Genomic DNA, 24,504 nt, shown 5'->3' on the forward strand with positions numbered 1-24,504 from the left:
GGCTTGTGCCTCGGTCACTGGACAAAAGGAGAAAAGCTGCACACAACTAATTGCTAATCTGCTATTAAAGCTAAACAAAAACAAACAAAGGCCTCTTTGTCCCCTCCACCTACGCAGGGTGGCTCTGTCTAAGATGAGGTGACTGGTGCATGAGGGAAGTGCTGCTCTATCTTCACCATGGCCAGTTTGATAATACAGGAGTTGCAAAGCTGCTCTTCTGAATTTCCGCTTTCCTCTCAGCAGCTTTTTCTGACATGCTGGAACTCTCCCCATCCTCCACAGCACTTCAGGCTGAGACAGCTACAGGCGTACTCTCCAACTTAGTAGTTCACAACTACAGTATATGCACCCTTGTTCACTTAGGAGAGTCCAAACCCAGCAGTTAAACAGCTGCAGCAGTATTAAAGTACCTCACCTCCCTCTGTAACTCAGTTTGATGTCTCGCGGCTTAGTCTGAGGTCACACTTCTAGAAAGCACTGGCCTAATTTTCCAAAAGGTCACAAGCAAGGAAACCTCCGAATCTTAAAAGATTACTTCATCACCTATTTCTATTAAAAAAACATTGCTCAAGAGTGTTGTAAAAGATTAAAAAAAAACCCAAAAAATAGTGGCTTACAGCACAAAGAATTTTTTTTTTTAAATACAAGTGGTACGGACTGCACGTGGCATTGTCAGAACACAGGTTTAATTAGCTCTGAGAACTGGGCAGAATTTCTAAAAACATCTTAACTGATCAAGAATTATTCTGCATTAGGCACTGAAAGGAACTCATGTACAGGTGCCACTTGGGCTGAGCTCCTACACACACACGACAGCGCAGCCGAGTGCTCCCCATGCAGCACACTAGAAGGGCCAGCTCACAACAGCAGAGCTGCGGTTTGGGGACAGGGATCACCTAACACACCTCACAGCAGCAGCCAAGGCCCGGATGTCCCATGAGTTAAGTCCACTTACAAAATGCAGCTACTCTCAGAGCTGCCAGGGTGTGTCAGGGAAGCACCTGTTTACACTATGTGTATCCTAGCGACTGTTACTAGCAAAGGCAGAAATACAACTGGAGTATTTAAGTAGGAACTTCCTCCCGAGATACCCAACCCAACCTGCCTTAAGTCTATGGCTACACACACAGCTGCATCATGCAATGCACGGCGGCTACAACCTGTTTTAAGATGAGAGAAGGTAGCAGCTTCGGCAGACAGGGCTGCAAGGGGAGTGCCAGCAGCAGCGACATTCCTGCTGCCACTGCCAGTAGCCACGCAGAGATCAGATGCCACGTTCCTGCCGCCACCAAAACCAGGTCCAAGTTTCTCCAGGTTCGTACTCCATTAGAAAACCCAAATGCAACCCCCAAACCCACGCTGTGTCACTAGTGCCTGCACCGCCACTGCCAGCAGCACGACTGCTGTAATACAGGGACTTGCCTCATGTAAAAAAGTCCTTATAGGCTGCAAGAAGTTACTCAAGAGATGGCCCAACGCTGTCCTCCTTTCTGTACCCACCAGCTACATTTTCCATTGCCTTTCGTAAACACAACCTGGAAGTGTTTTACTAATGGTGATTTTCTAGGTAACAGCTCCTCTGTTCAAGCCATTCTCACATGGCAAAATAAACCCCTTCCCTAACAATAATCAGCCAAGATGAACTGAGGGAGTCTCTCCTTTGGGGGTGGGACATCAAGACTCACTCAAGTACTGGTCACCACTCTACTGTGATAGATGGGACAAGTATTTAGGTTTTCATATCCTCTTTCCAACCTACACTGGTGCTTATGTTGAAGCTTTTTTGAATTCTGCACCTCAGACAGGCAGCACATTTATTGCTGAACTTATCAAAACTGCTTTTTTCATACAGGGGTATTTTTAGCAGAAAGAGATACTAGTCTTCCCCGTGTTAAGACAGTTGAAGCACTTCTCATGTGTAGTTTTTCTTTAAACACCATGTATTGAAGAATTGAAAACAAAACATCCCAGGCTTTTGAATTAAAATACAAGCTTTACAACCACATAGTAAGTGTAGGCTCTTATATTTCAGTTTAAGACTATATAACTTTATAGAGTACCAAAATAAGCAAAGGATCAGCACTCCATACAAAGTGTTAGTTCTTGTGAGAAGGGTAGAAGGGAGATGGACTTTAATTACACTAAACCTTTTTGCAAGTCTAAAGAAAATTCCATTTCAGCAAAACAGATTCGGGGCTAGATTCCCCGTATTTCTAGTTAATTAAATATAGTGTTTCTTTAAAGACAATTTACATTTTTCTCATTCAAAGTAAAGGGATGACTTAAAGCAATATTAACAAAGAGGTGGTGCTGTTAATGTTTAATGTCAATAAGCAATGTCATCTGCTATAAAGGCTAGAAGAGCAACACAACTTTATCTTAACTTCTGACAACGACTAGAAATCGACTGACGTTTGAGGAAGTTTCAAGCCCCCTGCTCCGGCTGCAGCTCTCGGCTGGCGAGCCTGCGCTGCCTGCCCGCTGCCACCCACCTCAGCGGGCACAGCCCAGCGCCCAGCTGCTGGCACTGACCTGTGCTCACATGTGGACCACGAGCCTGACTCGTGACAGTTATGCCTCTCCCCTGTTTTACGGCATTAAAATGCAAGGAAATTACTAACATTGCCACTACATTTTTACAAAAGCATAAGTCTGAACAAAATAGCAGTTAAAACAAATTGAAGCTCTCTGTCCAACTCTAGGATTCATTCTCTATGACAACCCTCCATCTGTCCTATTCCCTGTCTGTTTTTTTCCCCCACTCCTTCCTTCATGTCTATTTTACAGCAAATACTGGATTCACATGATGAAAGCGCGACTCAGAAGACTTTTGCCCTATACATATAACCATGTTAAATTGTGAGATTATACAAGTGATATATCTCTAACAGAGCAACCACCAGCTTAGCTTTTTAAAGAAACACAAGTATTTCAGCATGTACACAGTAATGAGTTTAAAACTGTCCAACATCATCGCTTTCATACATTCTCTTCCTCTTTATAGCCTTAAAGGGATTTTAGACCTTGATGGCAACAATCCCAAAACAAGAGTAAAATGAATTTATTTTATTGCAAACAAACGTCTAGAGTTAAATTTCTCCACCCACTTTCTTTAAAGAGAATAGGAATCAGCAGGCTAAGGAGATACACCCATTTGAGAATTGACATGATTAAAAATTAGATATAAAATGGGTGACTCACAGTTTCATTAGCTTACAAAATGGTGGAGTAACTACTACAAGCACACTAGGTATACAGTATTTTGTGGGGAAAAGAGAGTTATACAGACACACAGCTAACTTCATATAGATCCCATTAGACAACTGGATTTACAACAAGTTTTGTTTAATAAGAAATGGGCAAAGCCAGCTTCTTTTCAGAATCAAAATGCAGAACAAATGGAAAAGAAATTATGGTGTTGTACCTTCACAAGTTTGAGCCTCCACAAATAATGCAACCAAGTTTTACAACTTAAAGAGCTTCTACATACACTCCACCTTCACTATTCAGCCCCAGGTTTCCTTTTTGTCCCCAACATCTTACTGACTTCCAAATGTTACAAAAAAGTCCTAGTTATTGCCAGAAACTTGCACCTACCCCATATCTCCCCTCCCCACCCAGCAGCTTCACAGAGAGGATGGAGTGTAATATGGAGCTTTACATGATCTCATGGTATTCATGAGGGCTACTACTGAGCCTCCATACGAATCTGGTTGCTAACATTACTATTGTATTGTGACATGACTCACGACTGTTTCTTAGAAATCGGGGAATGGGGAAAAAGGAGAAAATTCTTTAATAAAAAGACACCAGGTACAAAGCAACGTTTTACTTTTGTTGTGGTAAAAAAAAAGTCACATTTTACAGATAAAATGTAGAACCCTGAAATACTGACACATTCTCTTATCGTGCACAATGCTGAGGTTCTCTTACGAATCACTTTAAAACTGCAATTAAAAATGTACAAAAAAAGAAAAGAAAAAAATCAACCCACAAAGCTTCTAAAAAAGGAACCCGCAGGCACTTCCTCTTGTGGAATGTTTAAAAAGTTAGCCTACTAAAGAAAACAGTCGACTTCTTGTGAAGGTTTTGGAGAAATATGTATCAGTTCATTTATTTGGGTATTCAATAATATCCTTGGTGATAATGCTGACTCCATGGCTTCTGACCCCAGAATTGCTGCAATAAATGGATAAACGGTTAATTTTAACCTCTAATCACATAACAGTTACATTTCTCACAGAAGTGTTTAACAAACGTCTAGTTCTCCTGGCACTTGAGAAGATTAAAGTCCTCTCAAATAGCAGCAAGTTCTTAAACAACTTACAGCAGTTCACAGTAGTAATGTGAAGCCAAATACTACATACCATTAAGACCAATAAGCCATAGCTGATATTTGATAGATCAAGAGCATGAAGCCAGATTAAGTCTTGCACAGAAAAACTATTTATAGTGACATTACCTAGCATTAAAAGATTTTGTTGTCCAGTTTCCATTACACAACTAATTATTTCAGACAGCATTTTAAATCATTCAAGTTAATCAGTAGAAAGGTAAAATGATGACTACTTACACCCTGCTGCCACTGGTTGTAGCCCTGAGATTGGTTTTTGTAGCCACGATTATTTCCCCTTCCTCTGAAGTTCTGCAAGAGGACAACAGTTTTAAACTACTTCACTTATACAGATTTTTCAGAAGCGTACTAATACCAATCTATTACCACCAAAATACCACATACTACATAGAATCTTTCAAAGTATTTGGCCTAGGTTAAAAAAAAACCAACAACCAACCTCCCTGAAAAAACACTAGAATATCAGAAGCCTCCCCCTCCAAGAAACTGCTATTTGAACGTGGGGCAAGAACCTCAGAATTAATTAGCCAGCTCAAACCATTGTTGCCAGTGGTCTGGAAAGCTGGTTAATCCAGTTTTGACTCACCCTATTATTTCCAGCTGCTAAACTGCACCAGGACAACTAAAAATACAAGAGCTTGCCTATTTTTAGTTAGGAAAGGCTGTAGTTGCTCCAAGGTTGTGTTATCTAATCAGACAAAAGGATATGGGTCATACAACCGAAAATAGAAGAGCTAGTCCACAAAACTTCAAACACAAGTTATAGTACAAAAAAGGGGACATGGATATTAGTAGATAAAATATTACATTTCCCATTTGTCAGTATTAGACAAACCTGAGCCATGTTTACTACCTTGGGCTCCATCTACTGGCTCTTCAGTAATCCAAATTATGTTTTCAAATGCTTCCACTGGTATTCCAACAGTTAAGACCTAGGCTAGTATGTCTTTACTAGCTGTGTTTGATACCCAAAACCAAAACAAAGACTCCTGAGAGCTATTTCCAGAAAGTTCCCTAAATGCTTGATATAGATACACCCTGACCATAAGGCCAAACAATGGTTACTACTATCTGGAGAGAGAGAAGAAAATAAACAAAAATCAAATACAAGTCTTCACACACATGCCCTAAAAATCTTCAACTGGACAAAGGTCCAGTCTGAACATGGAACTTCTACATGAGAATTTCTTACGCAACATCCAGAGCTCTGGGCACCAACACTGAACTAGAAATGTAGGCCTTCTAGTGTGGGATTAGGGTAGTACCATAATCAGCTTTGTGGTTACTTGCAGCCACCAAACCTTTCAAACATCATCCAAACTACTGCAGTTCAACTAATAAATCCCTCCGAAAGCATCACCTGGTTGTAGTTCCCCCTGTTGGGCATTCCACCTCTGTTATAGTTTCCTCTGTTTGAGTAGCCACCTCTGCTTGGAAAGACAGGGCCACGAGGATATGGGTAGCCAATGGCACCGCTGCTGCCACCACCACCACCGCCACCTCCACCACCTCGCTGGGGCATGTTGCCTCCCCTCCTGTTGTATCCACCACGATTGCCAGGGACTGCAGGGAGAAAGTTACTTCCATCAAGTAATTGTTCAATCTGAAGTATTTTGTACGTGAAGATTACTGTTTAGAATAATGATGGTATAGAAATAAGGTGTCCAAATTCAGTGCAAAACTTTCAATGCAAAGATTAAGTCATCTGGTCAGTGAAAAATGTTAATTTTACCATGCACTAGCCTCCAACAGTCTAGTATACAGGCAAATACCAAACCTCACATAAAGACTCAAAAGCTGTGCCTTACATTGCACAAATAGTATAATCCACAATTTTGGCAATCTTCACTTTTAGGTTGGACAATTAATCTTTTCTTCTTTAACTAACTGAAACTGAAATCAAGGTTCCCAATACATAGTAATTGCAATGCAAGTACTACAAGCTTCCCCCCAACCAGCAGCAGCAACCTCCAATTTCTAGGCTCACCTCCTCCTCTGAAGTTGCCTCGCATGTTAAATCCTCCACGACCTCTCTGACCCCTATTAAATTGATTTTTATTGCTCTTCTTGTTCTTCTTTGAGCCAGTGTTCTGTTTCTTTTCTGGCGGAAGAGATTTCTTACTTTCTTCTTTATATTGTTCCAAAAGCTTCTGAGCTTCTTCTTTTTGCAACTCTACATAGATTATTTCATCAAAGCATTCTGCTACCTCTGGCAGTGTGAAGTTCCCTATAATTGCAAAAACACTGAGTATTCAGCATCTACATTCAGCTACAATCAAAGCCATCATTTAACCACCTTTCCCCCATTCTTCCTCCCACCCCCTGCATTCCCTCAGCATAGGGACAAACTTACATAATTTGAGCATTTAAGAAAGGTTAACAGTGACAAAAGAAATAAACAGGTCTTCATGGAGTTGCCAGTACTGTTCCAAACCTTGAAAACATTCTGCCTATATCTTTTTTTTTTCTTTTATGAGCCTCCACTCAGAGCACCGGTTTCTGCCAAATAAGTCACTTATATAGGGCACTTTATGCCAAGACAGCTTTGTGCATCTGCATGAAGCATATCAGCATGACTGAGTAGTGTTAAGGACTGCAGCAGAGGGAACACAATATAGTGTTATCCTACAAGTTACAATAGTCTTCCAGTTTTGTTTAAGTACAGCTGTTTCAGATAAAGTGATCTTTTAGACGTCACGTTTACTTAATCCTTTAAACAGATAGTCAGCATCCTAAAACACAGTATAGGATTATGTTCCATGCCTTTCATTTTGAGAACTGCATGCTCTGGAAGATCTTTTCCCTCCACCTCTGCCTTCTTTTGTGTTCTTTGCTTGTAGTCTTCATCTTTTGGGCAAACAACAACTGCTTTGCGCTGGAAGCCTGCAAACAGGCACATTTTTCTCCTCTGCGCAGCTGCAGACACATTTGTCTGAAAAAAATGCAGTAACTTACTACACGTAGCTGTCATTGTAAGAGTTAAGGAAGTCAACTTATGGTGTATAGACTTCACTTCTACAAGAGCTTGCAACGAAGTTTACAAATAACTGGACATAAAGATGCTGCATAATGCAAAGTTACGAGCGCATATCCACGTGTTAAAACACTATTCCTCCCACATCCCATAAATCCAGAGAAGTTCAGACAAGCATTTGTAATAATATCTCAACTTTGTGCCCCCTGAATAAGTATTAAGTCAGCAAGTGAAACAACTGCTATTACAATGTAACTTTAATCCCACTTAATTACTTAACTAGAGCCTACAACAACTTTCCTTAACCATTTTTCACTGAAGCTTCTACCTGATCCAAAATGAAATTCCGCTTCTTACGAGCTGCAATCTCAATGAACTTTCCAAGACACTGTGGAGCTCTCTGCAGCAGTGTGTTAAGTTTCCCAGTGTCTGCCATCTGCCGCTTAAAACCTGCAACCTATGGAGAGATTTCCCAGAGTTAAAGAAAGTAGCCCTCCCGACATGTGGCTGACATTTTTCTTTGCTAAATGCTTTTCACCTCGCTTCAAGGCTTGTTCAAGCCAATGCCACAGCTACAAACTCATAACTGAAATTCCCAAAGCCTCCATAAGACACAGAACTTTATAAGCAATCAGGAGAATCAATATAGCTGCATCCAAGGTATACTTGGATGCATTACTAATTCAAAGCCAAATGTTCTGAGGACAGTGATATACAGAGAAATAGAAATACTTTCCTGCTGTGCCATGTACGAGTAGCAGCTCAGCAATAAAAAGCCTTTAATGGTCACTAGCTAACCAGCAGCTGGTTTCTCAGATTTCTGTGATATAAAAGAACCCCATGGCAACCAAAGATATTTAACATATCAACAAATAAAATAACATATTATCACTTACCATCATTTTGTCCATAATAGTATTTGTCCCAAGAATGTTGTATTTCCCAGGATTTGCTGCTGCATGTTTGGTAACCCATGTAGTCTTACCAGCTCCAGGCAAGCCAATCATCATCACCACCTGTGACAACAGGTTCTGTACTTGAGATACTAGTCCAAACATTTTCTTTAATATGCAACTTAGACCAGCAAGCCTAATAGGAACTGAGTGGGGGACATGCGGGGATGAGGGAGTTGAAGAGTCACAGGACACCAAATATTAAAGCCTCCAAACAAAAAGGTCAGAGTATCATACAATTGCTTTTTAAACCCCACTACATCTATTGATCTTTCTCAACAACTTTAACAAGAAACTCACCTCACAATCTTTCTTTTGCTCAGGTCCTTTTGGTCCTCGGACCCTATCCTCCAGGGGAACCTTCTGGATGAAGGTATACTCTTCAGGTACAGGAAAATAAGGTTCCTCCTTCTGACCAAAGTTGAACTCAACTGCACAGTTATGGCAGAGAACATGTGGGAAGAGTGGCCGCCCATCAAGAACTTCCTTACTTATTTTGAATGCAACACCAAGCTCTTGTCCATTCTTGGAATATGAGAGTTCCACTTCATCACCATCAAAATTCTGGTTTTCAAACAAAGCATTAGTTTGGATAAAATTACTCACCTCACACTATAAAGTTGTATTAGTAATTTCACTATATTGGCTATATTCACACAACTTCTGTAACACTGCTACATCATAAAGTAACTACTTAAAAAGTCACCTTAAAATGAGTTACTGGCAACGATCATCTTGTTTACGACCTGATTTTTTAAGGCTTTAAAGACATTTGTCTGTGAATATGAAATCTTAGCATGTTCACAGCTGCCACTGTTGATAATTCCTGCTATTTCTACCACCTCCCTAGGTTAAACAACTTGCCTCGCTCCAAGTTTTCCTGTATTTGGTTTACTGCTTCTCACATCAAAGCAGTCTAAAAATTCAAGGATGTTTTCCCTCAAAAGAAAACAGAAGTAAAAACTTACAGCAAAACATCCAATCACATCATTTTCATCAAACTTCTCACCAAAGTCTTCAGTCTCACAATTGCATGTCTTTATTCCTTTTAGAGAATACCCATAGGAAAATTCTTCTTCACCTGATGAAATAATTTAAACTTATTAAAAATAGGCATTTTCACCTAACCTCTTAGAAATACTATCTCTTTGCAGCTACTTAAGTAAGGTGCTGTTCAGAATGCTTTGATTAATGCCAAAACAAGCTATAACCCATAAAGAGCTACAATTTATTTTTATACTCAAGAATACTCTCACCTGAGATGCAACAGCAGTGTTCCCCCATCCCAGCTTTAAGAGCCTTATGCTGCTGGTTCCATATTCATGTTGACTAAGTCTGAACTGCCAGATAAAGGCATGACCCAAGTATTTTTAAACTCCGAAGACCTGATTATGTACCGGTATACCTGTAGCGTAGTTAGTCAGAAAGGTTTTCTGACTTTTGTCTCCAGTAGCACTTACCCCTCCCCATTTTAAAGGGAGTTTAGCAGACATTCAGCCTATGCGACAGCTGAGGATGAAGCTGCAAGGAACAAGCTAACAGCAAGTGTCAAACACAAGGATTCAGGTGGAACTTAATTACTTAACTAAAAAGCTGCTGATATCAGAACATACCAATTAATATACATTTCCAACAAAGATACATCTCAGCAGCAGGTTTTAGTTATAAACACCATTATATTCAGTTCCCATATATCTCATGAAATTGTACTTCTTTCTTCCTAACTACTTTCAGAAATAAAGATTCCCACCTCAAGCCAAAAGAATGATAATGTAGTTATCAAGGATTTTTTTTCTTCACTGGTGACATCTTATACCACATCCTGGCCTCAAAAAAAAAAAAAAGGCCAAACCAAACCACCCTCTTCCTATTTATGACGCTACATGAAAAGGAGAAATCCTTCATCTTGTCAGGCCTTCAACAATGTTCTCCACAATCCATACTTGACCACCGAAAGAATTAACTCTCAAATCATGCAATCTTTACAGGTCTGAATGTTTTATGACTTTCTTTGGTTCCAATAAACTTTTCTCACACCATGTCCAGTGAACAATTCAAGTTAAGACCACTTTTCAGAACACATGGACTATAACCACTATGCTTTCCCACTTGCTTAAGAAAAAGCGACTTTGAACTTCCACATACACCATAAATAATATGAAAGTAATCAAATGTTTAGGTCTTACCAAGCAACATTCCACTTGTGTTCAGTGACCAGCCAACTCGCACTTCATGTATGTCAATGTCTTTCGTATACAGATGTTTAACAGGAATCTTTTCTGTAACCTATTTTTAAATTATTAATTAAAAGGCATGTAGTATTTATTAAACACTAACAAGATGGAAACACAAAGGTGTCATCTGGAACCTTTACACTTCGGTTAAATCTTTGCTAAAACTGACTCATCATCTTCTGCAGAAGTAAAACATGCTTAAGTATGTGAAATCACAAGCCAAACACTAGTTACATCTCCTGACTGAGCAACAAAGATCCAAAATACCATATACCTTCAAGGCACTTCATCACAGCAGTCCCTCTCAGTGGCTAAAAGCCCTAATCCTTTTGATATGGTACTAAGATCATAAGATGTGTATATATTTTTTTTTACATAATTGCCATAAAGTTGGGCTTAACAGTAAGTTACTTTGCAAATAAAATGTGGCAATGGATAAAAAAATGCTTTATCAGAGACTGGGGAAAATACGACACTCATCCCTTTCCACAGTAAGCAGACTTCCTGAGCCAGCTGCCAGCTTTCCAAACAACATAACCAGATTCAAAAAACCCACCTAAATACACTGGAATCTGTAAGCAACCAGGTATTTTCTAATTGCCTTTACAAACTTCACTGAACTAAAGTGAAAAACCGATCAGTATCTTACCAGCTCCCACAACTATTGGAGTCAGGTCAAACTGATCTGAAAGTGAACAGGGTAATAAATACTGATACCAATTTCACTTTGTTGGCCTTCCGAGGTTACAGGTACCAACAGACATAGAAATCAGAGAGAAGGGCATCACTACTCACTCCTCACGGTAGTGGTTAGATTCGAAAGTACTACAGGAAGAGACCACAGTGAGCATTTATATATACAAAGGCACAACATATGCAAAAAAGCCTTTAACATCACTAAATGGAAAAAAAAGAATTTTTTGGTGCCTCCAGTTATTCTTTTGTCAGTAAGTTGGAGAAACATGTTTATTACAAGGCTGACTGCTCTTTGTGATTCTTACCCTCTAGAAGAACTCTTACTCTCAGAATTCAAGTACCTCCTCAACACTCGCATTCAACACATACACAAGTCGGGACTATTCAGGCTGGAAGGGACCTCTGCAGGTCACCTAGCCCAAATCCCTGCTCAGAGCAGGTCAAACTCAAAGACCAAGTAGGAACAAGAGAAAGGACTGCTGGGATAATTTGTATCACTTTAAAACAAACAAACAAAAGCCAAGCTTTCTGTAATCTTCAGGAAGTACACACAAACTTCTGGCTAGTGAGTATCAAAATTCTTGAAGTGTTGATGCACGAGGTGTCAAATAAAATTCTTGGTTCAAGACAGAGACTTAGAAGTTACACACTCAGGGCAAAAGCAAGTGCCTTTTTTGTTGTCATTGTTAAATGAAAGTTCTTATATAAGAAGATGAAGCAGTTTTGCAAACTGAGTCATATTTTATAGAAAATAATTTCAAATATGGTATTAAGTTCTATTAAACTGAATTAGTTTCAACTAAGTACAAAAACTTGACAAGTTTAAGCAACACTGTATTTAAGCATAAAACAGTCTCCCATAGAACATCAGTTTAACTCACCTTCATCTCAAAGCAGACTTTGCCTTTAGAAACTCCATAGGAGGCTCTTCCTCCAGCCCAAAGAAAGGCAAAGCTTTCCATGGTCAAAGAGGAAGCACTAAACCGGTCTCTTGAGATTTTAAAATGCAGGTCACAGTTATCTGTCAACAAAAAAAATTGTTGTTTATTCTTACTACAACAGTACAGCTGTTTAATTTTATGCATTAAAGGTTATTTCAGCTTATAAGGGTGATTTTCAAGATAAACTCCCAGCAAGTGCTCAGTCATCTTTCAGGAAAGCAAATGAACACATACCTAGCAGGCTGAAGCTCAGCCAAAGATCTTAAAAAAGCTAGCTAACAAGAGTAACTTTCAAGATGGCATCTTCACTTCTGTCACCAAAATCCCCTATTTTTTCCATATGCTTAAAAGCTTTGATTGAATTTCATCTATTTGAACATTTCTGGTCAGTTACCAGAGATATTTCCATCAATATAGAGCAAAGAAATCTGCACTATGCTCTTTGCATTATTTACTAGATACCTCTTTTTGAAGTCTTCTTACTCCTCATGCCCAAATCTGAGGGCAGCTGAGAAGAGAAACACAAGTACTCTTAAGTACTCAAAGTAGTAATGTCTTTGGTTAATATAGTTATTTAGCAAGGCCAACTAGATCAAGCCAAATGCAGATAGGTTAAGCTCGCAGAATGTGATAAGAAAACCTCTTTCACCTACATAACATGATCTGCACTATGAATTCACCTATCACTCTAAGAACTTAAGTGGAACCTTTGTTTAATGGACATCTTCAGAGCTGTAGCACCATGAAGTTTCAACTTAATCTTCTAGTATGTTTAAAAAAGACAATGCAAAATGGTAGCATGAGGTATAGGATATAGCACTTGAATTCCCCAGAGCAAGGAATCCACAGAAAAAAACTCCAAACCTATTTGACAGTTACAAGAAAGGAACAAAATTAAGAAGCAGTGAGTTCTGTCCTGGTATAAGGTCTGCATCCTGTCCAAGCACACTAAAATGCAATCTTCCCTGTATTACTGGTAACTCTCATGTATGAGATCTTGGTTTGTTTGCATAAAGCCACCCTCTGTTGCAACTACAGTATTTGTGATCCAAGCATTTTCTCATTAGTGATTCTTTTAATTGTTGCATGAAAACCAGACAAAACCATACAGAAGAAACCCACCGGTGTAGGTTATTTTTAAACTCTGCTCTCATTTGTTCTAAAGTTACAGGTTACTTCTAAGACACAGGTAATAAAGAGTATTTAAAGATGTTAAACTTCTCATACGCCTGCATCATTATGGTCCAGAAAAGAAAGCACCAAGTTGTTACACAATTCAATATTAAGCTATGTTGAATGCTGATCTTCAAGTAGTCTGTCGACACTTCAAATCACAAAGTTTATCCAGTAACAAAACTTTCTACTAGGTATAATAACGAAAAGTAGCTATTACTCAGTTATTGGGAAAATCAGAAGCTTTCACAAAGGTGGATACTCACCAGGTCAACAGTTAGAAACTTAAGAGTTACAGATAATGCCAAAATTTAAGCTTTCCTTCAATGGCATTTTAATAATCCAACAAGTTCAAGCAACACTTATCAAATTTTAATATTGCGATAAGTCCTTATACTTACCCTCAAAACCACAAATGTATCACCCTCCCCGCCCCCAACTCCCAGACTGCATCAATGGGTAATTTCTCAGAAGGCCTTACCTGACTTTGTTAGATTTATCACAAAACATGAACAAATACTGCACTGGCTGACATATAAACAGGGCCTCATCAAGATATGCAGGTAGTTTACGTCACAAATTGTACCACTGTAACCATCTACACTGTTTGACCCTTACAGCTTTCCAAAGTGAAAAGCTTATTTACCATACTATTAGTTTCTCAAACTGTTTTTAGGGTATTCTATGCTCACTCTACACTTGGCCAGCTTAGTTTCCATACCAGATTAATAATACGGTTAAGATTTCTTCAGAAAACTGTAGGATACCACGGATTTCATGGGAAAACCAAGCTTACTACTGCTAATATAAAGACCCATGTATCCTCTTGTTCTTTTGTATATATACTGAAAATGGGTGGAAACACCTTTTCTGGTTTTTTTTAAGTTACTTAGTAATGAAAGTCAAAAAATGTATTCACCCTACATTTCAGAAAGTGTGGTTATAAGAATAAAAGCATAACACCAGATCTTTCCACAGTAAAGGAAAGCATGTTTACTCACAAGTATCAAGACAAACCACTGTGTCATCAAAATGTTCATCTTCTTCTTCAACAGGTGGTTGAGGGGACTTGGCTCTGAACAAAACAGAAACCAAAGAAACAAGATTAATGTTACATGTATTTTCAGTGTTGAAATAAGCATTTCTGCACCTTATTTCTCCTCATTCACAAAATGCTGCCCAGCACCAAGTTTACTCACCTGCTGTACTTGTTTTCTTCAATGTATTCAAAATATCCACGGCCATGATCCTCACGTGGTCTCTTCACTCCCCTCTTTTTCTCACCAGGTTTTTGTTCAGTTTTAGCTTCTCCTGCAACAGAAATAATGATTTATTTTAATTAAATAACTCTTTAATTGAGAATAAAGTCCTATATGATTGTTCCAACGCTGGAAACTGTAAGAACCTACAAGACAAAAGCAACAGTATCCTAAAGGATTTTGCTTTGTATGAAGATAAAAAGCTGTATCCAGAATTTTCTCAGAAGACTCAAAACTTGTCTGCCAAATCAAGTGGGATCCACGACAGAAGTGGGCAGTGCGGCAGTGGGTGCAGCCCCCGATGGTAAGATCCCCACAGGAAAGCCAGACCGCTCCCAAGCGGTTTAAAAAAAAAAAAAAAAAAAAAAGAAAAAAAAAATAAAGAAAAAAAGGCGGACAAAAATCCCTCCGCGGCGTCATACCCGCACCCTCCCCCTCCGAACAGAACGTTCCCAGCCGCTCGCAAGGACACCGGGCGACCCGCACGACTGCGCCTCCTCTCGGCAGCCCGTGTGCGCGGCCCGGGCGGGAGCCCCGCGCGGGGCCGCCCGGCTGCCTGCAGGGCAGGGATTCCGCCTCCGCCCGCCTCCATTGTACCCGGCCTTCCCAACGCCATCCCGTGCGGCGCCCAGCCCGGAAGTGACGTCACGCCGCCGAGCGCTCCTCAGCACAACACAGCGCGCCCCAGCGGCCCCTCCGCCGCCGCCCCTCCCCCCGCGGCCCCTTCCCCGCGCCTCCCCCGCTACGGCCCCTCCTCCTCCGGCCCCGCGCGGGACCCCCCTCCCCCCGCCCGCGGCCCAGCGCAGCGCCTGGAGAGCAGCACGCGGTGCCGCGCGGGGGGCGGTGGAACCCACATTCCCCCCCCGCGGGGGAGGCGCCGCCGTCGCGCCCGCTCTCGCGCCGGCTGCGAACGTCCTCCCGCGCGCGCCCCGGAAACCGCCCTGCTGGCCGTTACCCGCCCCCCCTTCCCCCACCCCCCCCGCAACGGGGGAGTTCCCCAGGGCGGGGGGATTAACAGGCTTCCCCCCCATCCCCGCCGCGCACACTCACCCCCGCTGGCCTGAGCCCCCGGGCGGCCGCCGCCGCCGCCACCTTCCGCTTTCTTCTGCTGCTGCTGCTGCTGCTTGGCGGGGCCCGCCGGGCCGGAGGGGGCCGCCGCTGGGGTCCCCGAGGCGCCGCCAGGGCTCTTGCCGGGGGCTTCTTTAGCGGCGCCGCGCGGCTGGATAAGCGGCGGGGGCTGCTGGGGCTGGGGCTGCGGCGCCTGCTGGTCCCCGTGCCCGTTGGCGTCCCCGGCCGCGGCCTCCTCCTCGTCGGCAAGCTCGTCCTCCCCCTCTTGGAAGCCCTGGTCGTCTCCGTTCTCATCCTCCTCCTCCTCCTCCTCTTCCTCCTCCTCGCCGCCCGCCTCCTCTTCCATGGGGCCGCCTCCGGCCCCCGCCCGCTCGCCGTTCTCCTCGCCCAGCTCCATGGCGTCGCCATCGGCGGCCTCCAGCCCTTCCTCGTCGTCGTCCTCCGCGGTGGAGGCCGCGGCCTGGTCGGGGCCTCCTCCTTGGTGGAGCTGCGAGGCGCCCCCGCCGCTCTCGGCCGCCTCCCCCTCCATGCTACCGTTGCCAGGCTCAACTGCGCTGCTGGCGAGGCCTCCCCCGCCGGCCTCCTCCATGTCTAGCGCGGCCTGGAGCCGCTCCATGAGCTCGGCCTTGAGGCCCTTATCGGAGAGGCGCCGCTTTTTCAGCTCCTCCTTCAACTCCGACACCTTTAGCTTCTTCACGTTCACGGGCGAGCAGCTCATGGCGGCGGCGGCTCGATCCCTGGGCGGCGCGCGGGCGACTCGGAGCTGGGGCGGGCGGCGGCGGCTCTGGGTCGAGGCCCCGGCGGGAGGCGGTGGGTGGGTGGCGCGGCTGGTTCGTGCGGCTGCGGCAGCTGCAGAGCGGACCCGCCTGGCGCCAAATCCTTTCACCGAGCTCGCGAGGGAGACGCGCCTCGCGGGGCCGAGCACGCAGCACTGCCCGCCCCGCCCCCGCGCACGTAGTCCCTCCCCCCCCACCCCCGCTACCGTAACGGCCGCCCGCGCGCGCCCATGTACCGTAAATACCCGCCCGAGCGCAACGGCTCCGCGCGCACACCGCCGCCCTCACGCGTGGGGCGCCGGGCGCTGTCACCACGGCCCCGCCGGGCCGCGGAGCGGGGGACGAGGGAGAGGGCAGCTCTCCCTACCGGAGCCACCCGTTCCGCGCTGACAGGCGTGCCTGCGCCATGTTGGGCAGGCGGCAGCAGGAAGCGCGGCTGCACGCGCCGCTGTTGTCCCCTCTCCGATACAGCGCCTGGGCAAAACAACCCATTCGTGGCTGGAAAACAGTCACCCTGTCACCCGAGCAGGCCCCCGCTCGCCCCTTTGGCGTGGATTAAACCCGAATAAGGGCCCAGCCCAACTAAACAGCCTCCCGCCCCAGCAGGGGCCGCAGCCTGGCAGCTCCTTCCTTCCTTTGCTCCCTGTCTGGGGCCTAGTCCGCACAGCTTGTGGCATAAAGGGCTTGAAAATGCACATCGCTACTCAAAATAGTTACCCTGATACAACCTTGTTAACACAGTTACATAAGGACGAAAATAGAGCTACATGCTTATTCCTTCACCCGCTGCAGCACTACAAAGCGTGCAGAGACCTGATCTTTAGAGCAGGCCTGGGCTAACAAAGCCACAGGGTTAACAAAGGGTTTTTTTTCAAGTGCATTAACTCTCCACCGCGTAAGAAGCACTAGTCTGCAGCTCAGCACAGAGGCGCTCAGCTAACCAAAACTGCTCAGTCTTCCTTTCCCTCCCCTCCCTCCCACCCCTATCTCCCCCGCTTAGGAGGTCTCAGCCACTGAGTTGTCCAGTGGTTGAATTTTTCCAATTTGGTGGAAAGTGACACGAAAACAAACACCAGAGAGGGTTTCACATGCACAGAAAGGCAGCACTGGTCTACAAGTCTGCTTCCTTAGGGAGCCTGGGTAAAAAGCTGATTTTCACTTGCAGGAAAAAAAAAGGCAAGTCAGACAACCAGAAAATGAAGTCCTGCTGAATGGAAGGTGTGTTTGGGATGAAGTTGCCTTGTGTTGACACAGGTTGTGTGGCCTCCTGAACCAGAGCAAATTACATTTATCTGCACCAATAGGAAGGGAGGAGATATGAGGAGGTCACCATGTATTAACTGCACAAGGAAAGGGCTGTTTTAAGCACATATACATACTGCTCTGTCCTCCATTGGGCTGGATCCATTTAGAGGAAAGATGACTCAGTCAGCAAGGTTAGCTCAACTCCTCACCACACAACAGCTTGTTGGAACAGGGACAGGGAGAGCTCCCTCATGCAATACGTACAGATGAGAAAAAGGTTGCCAAAACCTTTCCTTTACTATAAATGAAAGTTAATAGATTTTTTTATCTCAGCCCTGTAGGTCAGAATCATCTCAATAGGGGAGGAAAAAGATAAGACTGCATCAGTGCTGAGGAGAAGTCAGTGTGTGATCAAGCTACACCAATAGAAATCATTACCTTTGTCCATTTCTTCATGACAGAGCTATCTTAGCTAGTCTGCTGAGGTACTCTTGATGTATACTGTTCTGCCAAGGTGGAACAGAAGTAAGCAGGGTCCACCTAGTTAATATTGCAAGATTCTGAAGCTTACAGACAGCCCTGCATTGATTTAGATTCCATTTGCCTGTCCAACCTCCATGTTAATTTTTTGAATTTTGAATGTAAAAATTTTAAGATACATTGCAGAGTCTTCATTTCTGATCTTCAGACAGAGCTCTCTGCTTAGGCCTTGATCTGGCACAGACCTCATCAGTAAACCATGTTTCTGGAAGAGCTTCATCGACCTAATAATCTGATAATTCCTCTCACTGCTGCAAACTTTATATATTGATAGATCCTTTAAAGCCAGTTTTGGATCCCTAAGCCTTACCTGAAATCAGCACATCTACATACATTCACAGCACCTCTGTGTTAGAAAATGCCCTCATTCAGACTCACCCTAGAGCTGCAGTCATCATATGTAATCCCATTCTTAAACAATGTCATGTCTGCCTACTTCAGTAACATGCTCATACTGCTTTATACTCCTGTTACCATGGAGAAACAAAACAGCTAACAGCTTTGAGGCACATCGAGAGATTACTTACTTACCCTAAAGCATTCAAGCCTGTATAAAAGCACAAGTACATAGGGAATTTTTTTTACCCCTGCAAGTTTAACACAACAAACCTGGGATATTTTTTTTTTGATTGCTAAGGCTATATCTTTATTAAACCAATTAGAAGGCTAAACTTTCTTTGTAAAGGAGATTAATTCATGCCATAGTAGTAATGGTACTATCTAACCATTCAATTCTACCAAACAAATATCTGCAAGTGTAGTAGGACAGTACTTTCAAACTACAGTATGCTGTTACCCATTATTACAAAAGTGAGAAATCCTAGTTATTTTCAGACATCAGGTGATTTCATTGTGGTAAGAACAGCATTTCTTACAAAGCTAAGTACATAAAATACACACATAAGCGATATAGATGTGTAAACTTAATGACAGCCTCTCAGTGTTTTTTGCTGTTTAAGTTAAATACATATTTCTTACACATTTACCTCTGAGAAAAAACTCTAAGATAGCTCCCCTGTCCTCTTTCAGTTCTATGTTTCAAGAGTTTCCCTCTTCCCTATTCACACTTTGAAGGGGAAAAGGAAATTGCTGTACCCTCTTTTAATTCAGATAGTAGATACTTCAGCTCAGCTTTTCCTAGACCACACAGATAGACATCAGCCATATAATCAAAAAATTAGTGTTTGGTAATGCAAACTTCTGAAACAACAAAGAGCTAGAGGAAAGCACTTGAGCTTTGATTTGCAAAGTTACTACTTGCATGATAATGATGGCCATATGAAAAACAAAACATAATTGCTGATAACCACAAGCACTCTTCCATTAAAATTGTCCTTTATTTTATCTCAAGACATATTTTAAAAATCTTCCTTTCCGTTTAAATGGAAAGTGACATCTACCCATACTTAACCGATGCAATTCTATGCACTTTATTTATCCATCATGTAACATCTTCCTTCTAACTGTGTTACTTTATAATTTAAGAGGATGTTTTTCTCTCCACACCAGTCTTCCCTCTCAAAAGTAATTGCAGATCCTCCCTCTGGGACTTGGCCCTTCAACAGATCAGTTACTCTGGTTTCCCTCACTTTTGTTTGTGCCCCTTTAGACTCAGTTGCTCTCCTCACCCTTAATGGTCTTTCCATAATTCACCCTTAGTTCTTACAAATGCCTCTCCTCCTCCTGTTTGCCAAAAGCAGCGACAAAGGGGTGACAAAAAGAAGAACAGGTTTTCGGGAGGGGACTGGATAGTCTCTGGAGGGGTCCCATCCCATCCTACCTGAGCTTTGAACCTTTCTTGAATCTTTTTGTACACCTTCAGTGTTGCAGGAGGACCCAGGCATTTACCTTTTCCTAGTCCTGCTCTCTTGATGCCTTGTCTGTCGTGTTCTGGCTGTTCTCATGCTTTACCCTACATCTGACCATCACAATATATTCCTGGTCTCTTCTGTGTGTCCTTAACCCATCTACCCTCAATTAATATTGTCTTCGGAATCCCAGATCCAACACACCATTACTTTAAAAGAGAATATAATACTTGAAATACTCTGCTGCCTTTTGTGATAGCAGGGAGCATGTGGAGCAAGTCTTTCTCCCTTTTCATCTCTTCTTATGAAATCCTCATTAATCACTATTAGAGCCAGTCAGAAATTTTCAGACATTTTTAAAGTGCTAATTTGTCACAAGTGAGGTTGCATGACAAAGGGTCAGTTCTGATGATTTCTTAGCCCGAAGAACCCCTTATCTATACATCTATAGATAGACTCTCTGTGTAGAGACTCTGCCAGAAGACTGGGAGTTTGTTCTGAAGAAATACCACTACATTTGTCCTGCGCTCCTCTCTTTCCCTGGAATTCACTATTGCTCACTACAAGAGTCAGGATACTGAACTAGATTGACCTTGCCTCATACTATCTATAATCTCTCCATGATATTTTAATATCAAATGAGGTCCAATTCATCTCAGAAACGAGGCGGTCATTTGCCATAATAAGGCCTATTATTTGCACAGGAACTAGATCAGTTAGATCCTAAGGAGGGTTACTGCCTGATTACAAGCAGAGCTAAGAGTGTTCAAGGGACTGAAATTCAGGTTTCCAGCACCAGTTCGGTCAGCCAGTTCTTCCTCAGTAGTGTCTTTCTCTTATTACATTTCTCCATAGCACTCCCCTTTCTGCCACTGTACCCTTTGGGCCTCCAGGTGAGTTGTCAGTCAAGGGTCAGTATTTAAGTCATTTTTAAGATCCCAATGCCATTTTGCTTTTGCTGTGCTGAAGTATTTTAGCAACCTCACCAAGCAGAAGGAAGGGCTGCAAAGCTACACTGGGACATCGCAAATCAGCCACGACCTATGTTTGTCACCCTTTAAAGGGCAAGCACCCACTGAACCCACAGAGACCCCCGAACACCCCCCCATTTCCTGTTCTCAAGAAGTAGGTTTTCTTGCTTAAAAAGAGCCAAAACCCAAAACCATTTGCTTCTGAGAAACAGCACCTCCATTCTGAGCATTCAAAGACTGACACAGCTTCTAAACCTGGCCTTGGGAAAAAGGCTGCATTCTCCAACATTAAAACCAGGACTCATTTTGGCTTTATTCAGAACCATTCAGAAGTTTGCTGATCACACACTTATCAAGCATCATATATAAACTAATTTATAAGAAGATAATTCAGTTCAGGAAATCACACACCTACAGTTTCTTGAAATTTTTCTTGTAACCTGCCACAGATACACATTTACTAGAGTACTAGGGCTGTGAACTCAGAAAAATTAGATAGCCTAAACTCTTCTGAATAGCAGTCTGTGAAAAGGAGGTAGCATTGTGAGTCAGCTTCTAAAAATTATTGTTTTCCTGCAAGAAGACAGTGTGAAAAAACTATTTCAAGGGAGTATCAACTAGCCTCTCTAAGGGACTATTAAGACAAGCATAAATAGGTTTTAAAGTTGAGTGTCAGCTCCAGTGTACCTTCCTGCTAATACACCAAAAGGAACGTATGGTCAATATATGTAACTAAAACCAACTGATCTGGGAAGACCGACCCAAGAAGTGTGGGTGACAGGACGATTCACAACTGTCAGCCAACAGACTAGCTCTTGCCTAATGCAACTTTTCTGTTCAACCTGACTTTAAAAAAAAAAAAACAAAACCCGAAACCCAAATAATAAAAACCAAAGAAACCCAAACAAGCACTCCTTTCCAGACCCATAATGTCCAGATGACCACCTTTGTGGGTTGTCCTTCCCCCAGTTCTGACACTCTGCACCTTCTGTAGTATACACAGTACACTCCTCTCATTGTTTTCTCATTAAGCCTCTTGAATACACCTTTCTCCTTCCCCTCTTGTGATGTTTCAGTCAAAAAAGGGGCACAGCCACACACGTTTTGTGGCACTGGAGTGCTTCAAGCTCCTCTGTTGCCTCTCCTCAGGTCACCAAGGACAGCTTCTACAGGTTGGGAAGGCCTTGCTAAACAACATGCAGAAATGCCCTAAAAAAATATTGTATGCTAACAAAAGGTACTACCATGGCCTAACAGCATACCTTAAATCTGTGATGGGCGGAGCCAAGTAAACAAACTATTTTTGAGTAGTCATTAATCCATGTTAGCACACTTTCAAGGTAGCCATTTTTGTAACAAGGACATTAAACAAAGCTGAAGCCCAAAGCATTCATAAATGTACCTGTCCCAGCAACAGGATGCTATTTTTTCGTTCCTGAAGCTGTTAGCTTATTTAAGTTCTACAGCCTCAGAAGTACAGGCAGACAGAGGTACTACGTTAGACTTTCCCCCAGGACCAATTCCTACATAGGAAACTCATGTAGTACATTAAAAATGAACGGGGAAAAGAAAGAATTGCTCGATGCTGGGTCACTTTGTTTGTCTAGGCACTGCTCTGGTGGTACTACAAGGCTGTTGCCACAAAATCCCGAGGTCTGCTAAGGTGGTTCCAGGAGACACCAAAGCATCAGGAAGCAACTGGAAAAGCACAAAACTGCCTTTCTCCACAGTCTGGGTCTCAGATCTCTTCACTCTTACCTTTGGAAGTAGCATCCCAAAGGCTAGCTGCTTTTCTGTTAGGCCCCAGAACATGTCAGCACAGAAGAGAAGAGGAAAAAACCCTCAGCACAGTCAGTGAGAGAAGGAAACGGCCCCTTATAGTTTCTGCCCTCCTGCCTCCCATCACACATCCATGGGCTCAAAAACCCACACAAAACCAAACCCTGCACTAGCAAACAAAAGCACAGGCCTTAATGACACTTAACTTTAAGAATGTACACCACAAATCAAGAAATAGAGAAGAGCAGCATTTAAAAAAAAAAAAAAAAGCTGAGAGACCCAGTCAATTCTGTTATTCTGTTTGAGTTTTGTTGTTTGTTTTTTAGGAATTCACATATTATCCAATAAGTTTACCTCACTGTAGCATGCTCCCTGGAAAGAAAGCTATTTTGTCATAGGCTGCTCTTTAACCCACTCTGCTGGAGCAAACCCACTCAGCCTTTCTTTATTTCCAGGATGAGGAAAACCAGCATCATTTCATATGACAGACCCAGCAGCAACAGAAACTCTTCTGGCAACGCAATAAAGCAACTGCTAGCAAACAGCTACAGGTAATTTCCTAGGAAAGCATCCAAAAAAACTCAGCAAGCCCCCCACTAACACTCTGAGAGCAATTCCTTAAGCATAAGCACCAGAAGAAAAGCACTGTCACATCACCTTGCTGCTGCACATCCATAACCAGGGCAGTCCCAGACTCTCCCAGCAAGGGCAGCCCCACAGCAGGTGTTATAGACCCGCCCGGGGATCCCAGCAGGGCATGCTCCTTTAAAGAAACAATGCTAGCAACAATGGAGGAAGCCAGGAGTTTTTCCTCCAAGGTACCTAGTCCAAGAGTTAACAAGTTCCTAGACTACCCAGCATGAAGTTAGTGACACTGAACATAAGACAAACCATCCTCTGAAGTAACATCAGGTCAATATGTTTTGTGCAGTAGCCTGAATGATGTCAGTATTTGCAATCCAAGGCTCTCTATCCTATCGCTTTTCCTGTGTCCCAGGACCCCTGTGACTCTGCTGGGTTCATTACAGGGTCATGGCCTAAATGAGATTCTGGATTTTATGAGTTCTTTTTCATACAAAAGAAAACAGAACTGCCTGGTAGTTCCTCTACGAGATGAAGCATCTGCCCTTGTTTCTCCTGCTCCCCTCTGGCTCCACTAACCAGCAAAGCCAGAGATCCCCAACAACAAAAATTAAAACAAGATAGAAGCAAGGTGAGCACAGCATGCCAGTCATAACAAGGAACTGTTTTATCAGTCCTATTATCATACACAGGACAGTGTTTCTGAAACAAAATACAAGCTGGTTGCTAAGTGACAGTAACATGCTTGTCTATCATTTACGAACTCAAGAACTTAAAAAGTATTGTTAAAAAAGAATGAAAAGACATATGCACTCCAAGCACAGCTCTCTCAACTTCAAAACAGAGAAAAATCAGACTGTCTGCACCATCTAGAAAGGTGCTGTGTTTTGGTTTTTTTTATAAATTGCCAACATATTCCACATGGGAAAGCCTCAGATACTCTAGTTACGGAGAACACTGTGAAATTCTAGTATACTGACACACAAAATGCAGTTGAGGGTAAAAGTAAAAAAAAAAAAAACCAAAACACTTGAAAATGAAACAATTATGTGATAAAATAACGTTATAACTGATCAGCTTTAAATGAAATGAGTACACAAAATAATGTTATAGTTGGTCAGCTTAAAATGAAATGAATATCCAGATGGCAA

At 42.8% G+C, this 24,504-nt stretch overlaps 1 protein-coding gene across 1 annotated transcript; it reads right to left on the reverse strand.

The window, feature by feature from the left end:
• Nucleotides 1–3,051: 3,051 nt before the first annotated feature.
• HNRNPU (heterogeneous nuclear ribonucleoprotein U) lies at nt 3,052–16,583 on the reverse strand. Its single transcript, XM_065057890.1, has 14 exons — nt 15,635–16,583; nt 14,525–14,636; nt 14,327–14,400; nt 12,093–12,232; nt 10,468–10,567; nt 9,250–9,362; nt 8,582–8,845; nt 8,225–8,344; nt 7,657–7,785; nt 7,118–7,286; nt 6,342–6,581; nt 5,715–5,917; nt 4,574–4,645; nt 3,052–4,179 (listed from the first exon to the last, which is right to left on the reverse strand). Exons 1-14 carry the CDS (start codon nt 16,368–16,370, stop codon nt 4,126–4,128), a joined length of 2,526 nt encoding a protein of 841 aa, XP_064913962.1. The 5' UTR covers nt 16,371–16,583; the 3' UTR covers nt 3,052–4,125.
• Nucleotides 16,584–24,504: the final 7,921 nt, after the last annotated feature.

The sequence above is a fragment of the Columba livia genome, chromosome 3 (genome assembly GCF_036013475.1).
Source record: "Columba livia isolate bColLiv1 breed racing homer chromosome 3, bColLiv1.pat.W.v2, whole genome shotgun sequence".
Taxonomy (NCBI): domain Eukaryota; kingdom Metazoa; phylum Chordata; class Aves; order Columbiformes; family Columbidae; genus Columba; species Columba livia.